Source organism: Phoenix dactylifera, unplaced genomic scaffold (genome assembly GCF_009389715.1).
Source record: "Phoenix dactylifera cultivar Barhee BC4 unplaced genomic scaffold, palm_55x_up_171113_PBpolish2nd_filt_p 000143F, whole genome shotgun sequence".
In the NCBI taxonomy this organism is placed as follows: Eukaryota; Viridiplantae; Streptophyta; class Magnoliopsida; order Arecales; family Arecaceae; genus Phoenix; species Phoenix dactylifera.
This window is the reverse complement of record NW_024067698.1, coordinates 493126-506398: the sequence shown is the minus strand read 5'-3', so window position 1 is coordinate 506398 and position 13273 is coordinate 493126. Positions and strand designations below refer to the sequence as shown.

General features: G+C 36.7%; 2 protein-coding genes across 3 annotated transcripts in view; one reads left to right on the top strand and one right to left on the bottom strand.

Annotated features, from left to right (window-relative positions):
* Positions 1–13273, top strand: part of LOC103711993 (F-box protein At-B) — a 35695-nt gene that overhangs the window by 9828 nt on the left and 12594 nt on the right. Inside the window, exons 4-5 of one of the 2 annotated variants that reach the window (XM_017844004.3) lie at positions 5592–5691; positions 5806–7927. The exons of the other annotated variant lie outside the window; for it this stretch is intronic. Coding sequence (XP_017699493.2) covers positions 5592–5691; positions 5806–7173 — 1468 coding nt within the window. The 3' untranslated portion in view covers positions 7174–7927. Of the gene's footprint in view, positions 1–5591; positions 5692–5805; positions 7928–13273 lie in introns of those variants that run through there. 2 annotated transcript variants of the gene reach the window in all.
* On the bottom strand, positions 9930–12494 carry LOC103722390 (COP9 signalosome complex subunit 6-like; the record flags this gene model as incomplete). The annotated part of the gene is made up of 6 exons (XM_039116837.1): positions 9930–10344; positions 10942–10997; positions 11236–11336; positions 12030–12122; positions 12215–12293; positions 12384–12494. Coding segments are annotated over 6 exons (522 nt in total), but the record flags the coding sequence as incomplete, so codon positions are not given.

The window sequence follows — 13273 nt, the reverse complement described above, 5'->3', positions numbered from 1 at the left end:
GGATAATCTGGTCTATATTTTCATTTAATATAGGCTTGGGGTTTACTACCTCTTCTATTTTCCAAAATTCTGGAAAATGTATATCTTCCCATTTGATCAACTTATTTGTTATCACATGAGATAATTTAAGATTTGTTTGGACTACAGTTGTTAGCCCTTTCTGAACATTCACCTCTCTGATTCTAGGTGCTAGGGTTGTCAGAGTTTTATAATAAATTCTATAGCTCAAAGCTATGACCTTTGATCCAAGTATGAAATTATACCCATGTGTAACTACCTTAAGTTCTAAGGCATTCAATAGATTTATATCTGTTAAGGACAAATTCAAGTTTGGAAAACAGTTAAAATAAATTGGTCCATGGCATAGACTAGTCTCTACGACTGCTGCCAAAGATGATTTGAAATCATTGTTTCTTCCGTCCCTAATTATGGACATGATACTAGAATCAATTCCTAGAAAAATTAAAGGTTTAAATGAAACCTGTACCATACCGATGTGTATAAAATTATACTTCTTTCGGTATGCTTTGATGTCATCTTCATTTAACAATTTAAATGTTTCAGATTGTTATTTCACTGGGATAGTTCTTTCAATAGTTTTTACTATCATTTTTGAACTAATCTCAAGCCATTCTTTTCTATAGATTTGGCTTGGATTAACCTTTGGAATTGTCCAATTGTTTAATTCATCCAAATATTTTGGATATTCTATTGATTCAGCATATTTTACTAGATTATATTCATTATTATCATTAGAGGTTGAACCTGGGCTTATTTTCCATGACTTTGGCTTACTGGCTAGTGCTCTATGCATAAAGCTATCATGTTATGGATCTTAACCTTTTCATCTTATGATCATTTCTTTTGATTCTAAGACTCAAAATACTACCACCATGAAGATATGGTGTCTAAATCCTTTAATCTAGTTGAACTATATACCTTTCAAACTTTAATCGCAGAATTAACTACAACCTGGGTCTCCAATCAATCTATTTTCATACTGTACTGTTTCTGAGGTGGTCTTCAGGAACATGGCAACAAAATGCCCCAACATGCCCTACTCGCCACCCCGGCATCAACGGGCAAACATGCCTTCCTAACCTCAACCTCAACTCAAACAGTATAGTAGATATTTGAGATTAGTAACCCGCTAGTCATTCTAATAACTTCAGTTTGAACGATACATAATTCAACATACGATGGATTATGACAACCAGTTCATGTCCTTAGTCTATGAATCATAATAAAAAAACATAACATAAAATGATTAAGGTCTGAACATCCATACCTTAATGCACCTAGCACTGTCAGATGCACTTAGCCAGCCATTCTGGCTATGCCCAGTTCCCTACCCCCGTGAGGTTGGCTCAATAAGGCCTTTCTCCGGCGCTTATGCCTTGGCCTATGATCCCTCACAAAGAATAGTTGCCTACTACGGTCTGGCTCGAGGTACTACCAGTAGCCTCCCTCTTGGGCTCAGGCCTATGAACTGAACAATGCCAACTTGGCTCTAATACCAAAAGTGGGGAGAAAGCGGAAGGAGGAAGAACGCAAGCTCAGAGTTGGAGAAAAGAAATTCAATTACTCCAAAGGTCTGAAAGCTTCCGCCTTTGCAAGTGCGAGGGCATCTCTTCTTATAGACCGAGTTATAAAGGTGGATTCCAATCTATTTTGGAGTCCGAAAGTTAGTCTGTCGCTCATGGCCGACAGATAAAACAATGATTCAACTTAAAAAAAGAAAAGGAAGGACTGAAAAAACTCAAAGCAAAATAAAGCAAGGCATCGTGCTTTTTACAAAGTAGCTTTTCAAAAAGCATCTTCCATTTTCTCTGATCAGAAGCGATTCTTTCCGCCTGAAGAAAAGACAAAATTGACTTGATATGACTTGTAGCTTCTTTTATAAAAGTAGCTTTTTGAAAAAGTAGATTCCTTTTGCTTGCTGGAGAAGATATCGCTTCATCCGCAGTGATGTGCTGGCAAAGCTATTTTGACATTAAGCAGTTTTAATAAAGATGATTCTCTTTGTTGGCTGGAGGGGATATCTTCTGCCAAAAGCTATGTGCTGATGTAGACACAAAGTTGATGTGTTTCTGCCGAAAGTAGATTCCTTCGGGACAATGGTTGGTGACTCAGCTACGATTTTGGCTGATCACATGACTGTCTTTTTGAATTTGGCTGCCTTACTTTTTATAGAGGCAGTTGCAATTATGACTTTTAACCATAATTGGTTATTACCATTCTGTTGCCAATGAGTCAATATTATTCTTGACTCGATGAATCATTAATTATTCAGATTATCTTCATTATAATAATGATTCATATACCTTTCCAGATTACTTCTCTGGAGTTAAGTATCGAGATATTATTCCTGTAATACATGGCTTAAAGAATGAAGTTGGTTACACCATGATTCATTGTGGGATAGAAATTTGCTATTTTGGTTATTCTTTTGATCCTTTTTCAAATAGAATACCAAGTTCACAATTTGTGAAATTCTTGTGGGAAGTGCATTGGCACTGCGTCCCCAATCATAATGAGCAAGAACATTTTCTGTACTCATGGGAAGTGCATTAGCACTGCATCCCCTGACATATCGAGCAGTAAATTTTCTGCCTCGATTATATGTTCTAGCAAAACACATATATTAGGGAGGATTATCCTCAAAACTTGTATTATAATATGTATAATACTTTACCTGTTTCAGGATAGCATCAATAGTTGATGCATTTTGATTACAAGGCAAATTTTTTACCTTATCAATTTTTCCTTTTTTCATACTCACCATGGCCTCCTGCTGTGGTGTCCATTGCGGAATTCTTTCTGACTGATTATAGTCATTGACTGATGCTGTATAATAGTTAGGAATATATCCGAGACTTTTTAATTTAAAGTCTTGTTTGCTTTGCGGAGAGGAGATTAATAGTTTCTCCTTTTGAATAAGTTCTTTTACTTCGTTAATGACCTTTGTCTGAGGGTCAATTACAAAAGAAAACTTAATTTGTTTGCCTTGTTTTTCAATAAGGATTCCTGTTTTGTCTATCCTATTGATAGGTATGATATTGTCTAGGAAAGGTGTTCGTAGAAAGACATTATGGGTCAAATTTTTGATTATGACAAATGATGTTTGAATGTCCATATCATTTGTACTGATATATGCATCTGAAATTTATCAAAAATATGCAATCTAGTGCCTTCAGCTATTGTAGCTAATTGAGTAGTCTTAACCAGATAGATTTTCGGAACTACTCCTTTGATACAATTAAAATCTGCACCAGAATCAATAAGAGATTATATTTTGCAAAAGATGATTTTGATTGATTTTATTATCAATTTTGATATACCATTTTTGACTGGCTGCTTGTTTTAACATATTTAAATATTCAGGTAAGCCATCAGTATCTTGAAAGATAATTTTCTTTCCTTTTCTATCTAAAGATGATTCTTTTGATGTTTCTAGATCTAAAAGTCTAGATCTAATATGTTGGTTATCCTTTTTTAATAGAGTAATTTCTATTTCTAATTGGCTAACCTTTTGTTTTAATTCATTTATTGAAACTGGTTTCTCTTTCATTTGAGAGGAGTAAAATCTATTCAGGACTTCACTTAACTGATATCCTGGGCTGGGTATCTTTGGCCCTGAATTGTCAATGCTAGGGTTCTTCTCAATTAAGAACTCTAGTAACTTTCTTTTCGTATCGTTATTAGTAGCATGATTTAATATCTTAAGAATTTCTTCTTGACTATTAGTCAGTTCCAATAGTCTTGTTGCAATTTGATTTATTACAACAGCAGATGTCTGAATCAGAATTTGACTCAGAGGAAGAACTTGAGGAGATGATGTTTATCTCATCATCTGATGTGGAACTATTATTAGTTCTTTCTTGATCTTCTAATGAAGAGTTTAGCATTAATTTTGCTAATTGATCTTTTAAATGATCATCAATCTTTAATTGATTGATTTTATCTCTTAATTTGCAATCAGTTGCAAAATGACCAAATCTCCCACACCTAAAACATTTAATTTCATTTTTAGGTCTTTTCTCTCTAGGAGGGAGTTTTTCCTTACGCTTCTTTCTTCGAGTTTTATACCACTTATCATTATGTGGTTTTCTTCTAACATGTTTTTTCTTCTTTTTTATTGGATTTTCTTGGCCGCCCATGTCATAGGCAAATTGGTCACAAAATTCTCCTAATTAATATTTTTCTGTGAGCTTTTGCTTCTTAGGCTTTTTTTTTAGCTTTAAATCATTGCATAAAGCTAATCCTTGTTGGACACAAACATTTATTAATTGTCCATAGGTGTAATTTTGATAGTCAATAGAAGTTTCATTATATCTATCTCTTAGAGTCTTCTTGATTCTTTCTGCAAATAAATGAGGTAGACCTTCTACAAATTTGGTCTTCCATCTTTCTGAATTAGAGTCTGTAAGTTGCATGACTCTGCTAAGGAAAGTATCTTTATACCATCTAAAATGGGTCAAAGTTGGACATTTTAAGTTGATTAATAATGATTTGATGCTATCGGTCACTGATATTTCATGACCTAACCAATTTTGTACTATTGCAAGGCCTAGTGTATACACTGCATCTTGCTTAGTAGTAGCCACACTACTGGTTCCTGCCTGATTTGGCTCGATTTTTATTATTTTTTGATGACTTAAAATTTCGTTCTTTGGTCATTGGTGAGATAATTTTGCCACCATCCTCTTAGTTGTCCCACAAATCCAGTTACCATAAACTGAACAATTTGATGATCTGTGTTACCATTTATTTGGCAAACAGTTGCATACATCATCATTTTGTGTATGATATCTATTATCTGTTTGTCATTCATTCCATCTATGTTCCATTCATAGATGTGTCTTCCTGAATAGGAATTCTGAAAATGAGGCTGATTTTCTTCAATTAGAGCATCTGCCGGTGTTGGCCAATTATAATAATAATGGTCCAACCTTGCTGGTTCATATTTAACCTGATTAATTTCTGATAATTCATCTAGATTATTAATCTTAAAACATTTTAATTATTGTTCTAATTTTTCTAGACTTGAATCATTACTCAGATCAACATTTTGTTGGAAAACTTCTTCCAATTTACTAGACTCAGAATCATCCATTTGATTCTCCTTTATTGTTCCAATATGTAATTTTTTCAACCTGTCTTCTAGTAATTCTAGAAATTCAGAGTTTTGGTTTTGTAATTTAAAACCTTCTACCTTAATTGGTGGTTGTATCATTGGAAGTTCTATTACTTCCTGTTTTTCTTCTATTTTTATTCCCTTAAGTTTTCTCAAGGTTTGAATTTCTTTCTTAAAGAAATTATGCATTTTATCAATTTTTTGTTCCAATTCCATTAATTGGCTTCTTACACATACTAAATATGTGTTTGTATAATTTTGAGCTTTAATTAAGTCATTTAGCTCCTTAACTCTTACATATTCCATGCTTGTTTTATTCAAGCTCAAATAAGCAGTGGCTTCAGTCGAATCTAATTTGATTGACTGTTGTGGAGGGAATGGTGAAGTTATTACTTCATTTTGTACTATCATCCATGTTCTTTGGATTGCAGTTAATTTCCTTTTACCATGTCAGACTTTTATCATTGGAAATGGTACGTCCATGTGAGCTTGAATCACCTGATGACTGCAACAATTCCATAGCAAAGATGCTCAAGGGATGCTTGTACTTGGAGGTGAAAATTTATAAATACAAGATTCCAAATTTTCAGTTTCCTTTCACATATTGTTTGAAACAGAAAATGATGAGTTAAATTCATATATTTCAATTTGTTTCCGCTGCTTTGCAGTCTCTGTCTATAAAGTTCCATGTCCAATATGATGGCCCAAGTGATCTTGAATTCATCCAGCTCATCCTTCCGAAAACCATTAGAGTTCTGCTGTTGCAGCCTATATCTGATTGGCAAGCCAAGCTGCTTGTCCTTAAAGCTGGAGCTGATAGGAATTCAACCGCGTCGTTAGCTGGTGCTGGCAGTTCCTTTCTAAGGCCCAATAGTAATGGACTGCAGTCGCTATCTCTTGTTTTAAATAAAATAAAAGATGAACTTCTTATAGCTATTGCAAGCAGTCTTCCTCAATTGGTTGGGCTGTGTCTTGAAGATAAACCACTGGAGGAGCCTTCTTTGCACAATGACTTGACCAACAGAGGGCTTCAGTCTCTAGGCTCCTGTAGAAATTTGACTAGCCTTTCGCTTACACGGAGTAGACAAAATTACCCAGCCACTTTCAGAAGGGTGAATGATGTTGGTATTCTCCTCCTATCTGAGGGATGTAGAAGACTTGAATCAGTAAGACTTGGTGGATTTTCTCGAGTGACCGATGCAGGCTATGTATCTTTTCTTCACTCCTGCAAGAACTTGAAAAGGTTTGAGGTCGTCAATGCTTTTTTCTTGTCAGATTTGGCATTTCACAATCTTGCTGATGCCACAAACTCCCTTGTTGAAGTGAGATTGTTGTCCTGCAATCTTGTAACCAGTGAAACTGCAGAATCTCTATCCTTATGCAGAAATTTGGAGGTTCTGGACCTTTCAGGATGCAAAAGCACTGCAGATGTTGGGCTCATTTCAATTTCAAAACTTTGTAAATTGACTACATTGGATCTTGGTGGAGCTGATATTACTGACAGTGGTTTAGCAGCCCTTGGTCATGGGAGTTGCCCGATTGCTTCTTTATGTCTAAGGGGCTGCAAAAGGATCACAGATAGAGGGATAGCGCTTTTGTTGTATCAGGATGGCATTATTAGGAGAACTTTATCAACTCTTGATCTGGGTTACCTGCCTGGATTGTCAGATAAAGGTATGTCTACTATTGCTGAGGTCTGTAGAGAAATCACCAACCTCAGCATCCGGAGTTGTTTCTATGTCACTGATGCTTCTATAACAGTGCTGGGTTCAATGGAAGCATTTGAGGGCAAAAGAAGACCACTTCGAAAGCTTGATCTCTATAGCTGTAGTGGGTTGTCAAACGCTTCTTTTTGGCTACTTGCCCCTCCTTTCTTCCGTGGCCTACGCTGGCTTGGTGTGGGAAACACTAGGTTGCTGGCTAAAAGCAAAGACAGATTTGTGGAACTTTCAAGAGATCGACCGGGCCTCACAATTTGTGCAAATGGCTGTGAGATGGGTTGCAAGGATGGATGGCAGTGCCATGAATTTATCTGACAATATAAATTTGGTATTGACCCTTTGTGTGTAAGTTCAAGAAGTACAGCAGAGATGAAGATGATGGATGGCTATTTTATGGACTCTTTGCATCTGAAAATATGGTGTTTTCCATGCCAGACCTAAAGAGTGCTGCTGATGTTGAAAAGTTCCTTTGGACATGAAGCATTGACAATTGTAGCAACTTGCATTTCCTACATCAAGAACAGGATTTGATATATCTCTCTCGTCTCCTTTTATATCTTGGGAAGCAGGAAGAGAATGGACTATAGCAAGGTCCAGTTTAGAAGGCTAAATCATCTTGGAGTCATTCAGGACCAGACTCTTTTCTCGAAGTATGAAGTTGATGCTACAATGGTGCTTCCATGCCTGGTATCGAGGTTCAGAAAAAGGAAGCAGTTATCTTTTCTTTTTTCTTCTTCTCTGATGGCAGTTGATTATTAACTAAGACCTCCCATGATGATTTTCATCCCAGATGAAAAAGGTGGAGCATTCGAGATTAGGCTGAGGGATGGTTACCGAAAAAGAAACCATGACTAGAATAGACCTATTCCAACTGCCATTGCAAAGCAGGCTTCTATCAGTTTTGTGCTTGCGGCCGCTCGAGAAAAGGTTTTTGTGCTTGAATTAATGAATTTTTTCTATGCTCGATATGAACTAGTCTGTTTAAGCTTCACTTAGTATTACAAGACATGAAACTTTTTATTGAAAATAAACCCTGACTGAATTTAACCCAAGAATTTACAGAAGCTAACTTTGCTACCATTCTACTTATGCTGAGGGTCTCATTTTCATATGTATGTGTCTTATAGGGAAAGATGTTATAGTGGTATCTCTTTACAAAATGATCAAGACTATTCATCTCCTCTCTTGATCCGCAACGGTTTTTCAGTTTTAGCGCACCTCATCTGATATATACGGTTTATAGATTATTTGATATGGTACAAGGTACTCTTTGGATAAAAAGGTCAGTACGTGACCCAATTTCACCCACATCTCTAGAACAATAGCATTCATCTATTATAAAAAAATTACAATGCAAGAAAGAATTAAAATTTAGACTGAAGGACTTGCCCTAAGTGACGTTGTTTTAGCCTAATTATGAGCTAAGTTATTGCTATTAAAAGGGGACACATTAACGAGCATGGCACGTATTTATTGATGATAGCTTTAGGCCAAGTAGATCATGTAAAATCTATTGGCCGTATGAGCCATGGTTGGTGATATTGAGCCGCATATCTCCTTTTTTATTTCCTGATAATTTGCTCCGTAAAGTAATAGCTCAAACAGGTTCAGCTTCCGTTGCCATTCGCATTGCACAAAAGCAGGTTTAGACAGTACTGGTTCATGCGGCACTACGATAGCACAAAGCATAGGAGACCACAATTGCGAACAGTAGGATTTGGATTGTATTTTTCAAAATAAATGCTATTCCAGTAGGTGCGTCATTGCAAAGGTATAAATATGCTGCTGGTCTAAGCAAGACTGAATGGAAGGATGGCACTCATGACCCACACTAGAAGCATCTTGGTATCCCAAAGGGGTGCAAGTCACCGGCAACCTCATTGCTACTTGCAACCTCGGTTCTTCTAAAAGAAGGCTTCTCCAACAAAACTACCTGGCCTACTCAGAGGTAGTCACTCAGATGTTGAGGAAACGTACGGTGGCCATGGTGCAAGTGTCCAAACTGTAGCACTGCTTACGGTCAGAGATTTTTGTAACACCCCATCCAGTAAGGAAAAGCTAAGAAGTAGTCTCCTACTCAGATTTGGACTTTGAAAAGTCTAACTCAGATGGGCGGCCTCTGAGAAATCCAACTCAGAGGGCTCAAAACCCAGGCATAAAAAAGACAGGTTATTCTATTCTACACGAGGCTCTTTTTTTCTGTCCTGTTCTCAATACCCTATCCAGTCCGATGAGCTTTTCTATGCAGATCAGCAACTCTCCACGGCGGCAGGAGTTGGGATTGCAATTTTCAATTTTCAGTTTAAACGGTGAAGCTGTCTGATCAGATGAGGAGTTGGGCATCAACTTTTCAGTTGAAAATCTGAACGGTGACGCTGTCTGATCAGACGAGTTTCAGTATATGTTCAGGCGAATACTTCAGAATCAGAGGCAGATTGCCTCGCCGATGGATCCAAAATCAATAACAGAAACCATTATTGTTCTGTACCGTAAAACTGTTCCGGTTCAATTTGAAGAATACCCCATAGAATTTTAAAAAGATTGCAATAAAGAAGGAATCCGACCCAAGGGATCTGATATTAGGTGCCATACATCTCGAAGCCCATTTGAAGTCAGAACATAGATCTTCCTGGACGCAAAACAGCATGAACTTAATCTGCAGTAGCTTGCAACGGGGTATCTGACAACCATACAGACTGCCACCTATGATGGATTATGAGAAAGGTAGAAATGTTTAAACTAATTCTGAAACTTTGGATGTTTCTCCGCCGAACTTTGCAATTGATAACAGGCATTTCAGGTACAGTTTTCGACCCTCCATAATGTCAAGAATCCGTAGTAGGGAGTTTGGACCTGTTACGCAATACTTTGGTATCCCATTTAAACCTAACCGGAACTGCCAGGCAAACATCAACCCACGACAGCACTTGGTTGATTTGACCAATAAGTTCATCTGCCATCATTACTAGCCTTCTAATATATACTCAGAATCCCAATATGTGCTCCACAAATAGCAAATGATTACTTGATGTCCATGGCACACGCATTGCATGTACGAGGAGCTATGGAGATAAACAAACACATGACAAATTCCATTCTCATTTCTTAAAACTTCAATACCACCTGTTGAGAAGAACAAAGGGAATTCGAGTTTGCAAAACATTCTGAAATCTAGAATGCATGACCCAAACCATGCGATAGATCTTTGATGCACAAACAAATTTCAAAAACAAGGTTAAAAACTTTACCCTCCTATCTGGAGGCATCAACAGCAAAAATGAGAAGTTACAAAAAGTATGAAGCATATGATCACCCCTTCTATAACTGAGAAGAAAATTTAACTCTAGAACCAACTAATGAAGGAAAAACTTCGAGACAGAATGCCAGTAAAACAAGCACACCAGCTATATGAAAGCAGTCCGGCCTCCCCTTCTACTCTGCCTGTCATAGGTTGTGTTGAATTTATCAACCAGCTCATTCATGGTACTGCAGAGTTCAAGAACAAGTTGTTATCACATGCCTGAAATAACTTGACAAACAGCCCCAGATCTATAAATTTCCATGTCTATCAAACAAATGCACAAGAATAAAATCTCACGAGACAATAGGCTTTCAGATTTCATTGGAACAAATATATGCATATGTTAATTTTACTGGCAGTGGCAGAGAAGCAAGCAGACAATGTCACTTTGGTTCCTATAGAAGCCTCTTAAAAAAGAATTTGTAAACAAATAAACGAGCATCTTATTAACTGCAGGGTGGGGATCACGGATCAAAGTTTCAAGGGACCACTTGGATGCACATTTCTTGCAACCAAATATGTCCTTAGGTTGATGCAAAACTGCCATGTACCCATTTCAAGACCCTCTGTTCTACTATTTAATAGATCATCTAGTGCAAATATAAAATGGCATTGCTGTCTTCACCCTCCCTCTCTCTTCTCCTCCTCTAATTTACATGATCCTACTTAATGGAGGACACGATTGCATTACAAAAGGCCTGAGTCAAAATTTAAGCCTTCCATTTATGTAAACTCTTAACCATTTTCTCTTTCTTTACAAGTAAAAGAGACTTTTTGCATACCTTGAACAGTTTGTGAACATCATGAGGTAGGTCATGAGAAGTGTGTCGTTAAATTCCTGTAGATGAAAAATCAATATGGTTACTGAATTACTGATGAATAATATAAGAAGCTAACATCTGGAAAAGATTATATTGCTTGAAACCAACAGTACTGTCATGATCATGATCTTATATGCAAAAAGTAGGCTTTATGCCAATGTAGCCCAGCTTAGTAGAATAGAAGTCTAATGCATCAAAACGAGCAAATGCACAAAGCAAAGTTGGCACGCCTCAATCTGTTCAATACATATATACCATCAGAAAATCATCTTGGAACTTCTCTGATTCCATGGCTGGCAATCTTCTCAGAAGGCTCAAGACTTGTCTAAGCAATGAATTGTCAAGAGGAATATCACCTGCATGTTTTATAATTATGAGCATTTTTTGGAAATTCAAGGAAACACACCATCAACAACAATTAAAAGTTACAGCACTGTAAGTGGAAAGAAGTGCAAGAGGAATTCTGATTATTTTCCATCTTTTTTCCCATGCTACAAAGATGCAAGATTTCAATGTTTCACACTAAAGCCATTCACCAATTTTCGATGTTTCACACTAAAGCCATTCATCACTAAAATAAATAAGATTGGATTCTACTATTCAGGACATAGTGGCAAGAAATGCACTTTAATGCAAAAAACAGCATTCAGCATAAAGATTTTGTAAAAATGGATTGCAATGGAAAGGATACAAAAGAAAAGGTTGATGTAAACTCGAAGCAGCATGGCATAAAGAACCTCCACCAAGTATTAGAAAAACGAAAATGCTTCGAGGTGCCTGCTAACGCATATGAAGAGTTCCTTGGGCCAACTAAAAACTGGCCTGGCAACTCCATATTCAAACCACCCTCCCCCCATGTGTTGCATCAATTCCCATGAGTCACGCCAATCCCATCCTGCCATGTTTGGCTGGAGGCCCTTTCGCGTGCATGAAACAGGCACCCCCTAGCATTACTCCAATGGAAATTGTCCATGAAACTCACAAATGAAATTGAAAACAATGCAATATTAAATAAGTCTGAAAGGTGATTTCAAGTCATAAAAATGTACCTCTCTGCATTGCTTGCAGATATTGATGAACAACTCTAATTCTGCTATTTAGCATTTTGATGGCACTATGCATGCCAGTCAGATGGGCAGCCACTGTTCACATAGTACATTTATAAATACAAAAGAAGAAAACAATAGAAAATATAAAATGAAATAATAAATTCAGTTGAAGAAAGAAACCTCACATTGTGTTGCAGCCGAGCCACCATCAGATGGCTTAAGATGAGCTACATGATCAACTGAAATTCGCTCGGCCTCTACTGTCTTAATTTTGGGAGAAAAATGTCAATTTTGATAAACGTTTGCTGCCTCATCTAGATAGCAATGTAAGTAAATGGAAAGAAAAAGACCAACCTCAATGGTGTAGTTTGATCTAACAAATATGAGCTGAGGAATTCCATCAATGACGTGCAACTCTTGAAAGTAATGACATATTTCCAGAATAGAAGGCCAATTGTCAGTTAAATTCCAGAATTAAATACTTTTGCAACTAAGAAAATTACATAGAGAGAATCCAAATCATAATAATTATTCCCTTGCTACAATCAAATCAGTTTTATTAGGTGGCACAAATGCAGGTCAGTGTATCAAATTAAAACCATAAAACACGATTAAATTAAAGCTTCAATGATATAGATTGACCAAACCAGATTGAGGGAACTAAGGACCAACTTAAAACACAGTTAAGATGCGGCCTGCTAACAAGATGTGAAGTTAATCTACCTGTTTGATCATGGGAAGATCATTTTCCAGCGACAGATCAGGGAAACCATATTGGCTTCACTACTTCCACCATATGGATTTCTGGTAAGATGTCTGTGTTTGAGTTCAACAAAATACTGTAAATTATAGGGTCTTGTTTTTAAGCAAGTTGTCATGCCAATATTTTAAGAATGTCATAGGCCTCAAAACTTTTATATACCAGTTTAATCTGTATAGGCTTTATGTAAGAGATTTCCACTTCGAATCTACTGGGTAAGGTGACTTCTGATTTTAAATAAGGTAGTATGAGTTAAAACTTGAGGCATGTGTGGCATGCTTTCTGGGAAAGAGGCTTAAATCCAGAAGAGCACTTCTGAATCGCTGATATAAAAATCATCATTTTGGAAAAGAAATCTCAAGCACTTCATCCATGGTTTTGGTACAAGTCCAGTAAACTGAATAAGTCACAATTAATATAATGCATTACTGCAATTTACAAGATTAAGAAGATGGAATGTGTTATTTATAAAACTTATATAACA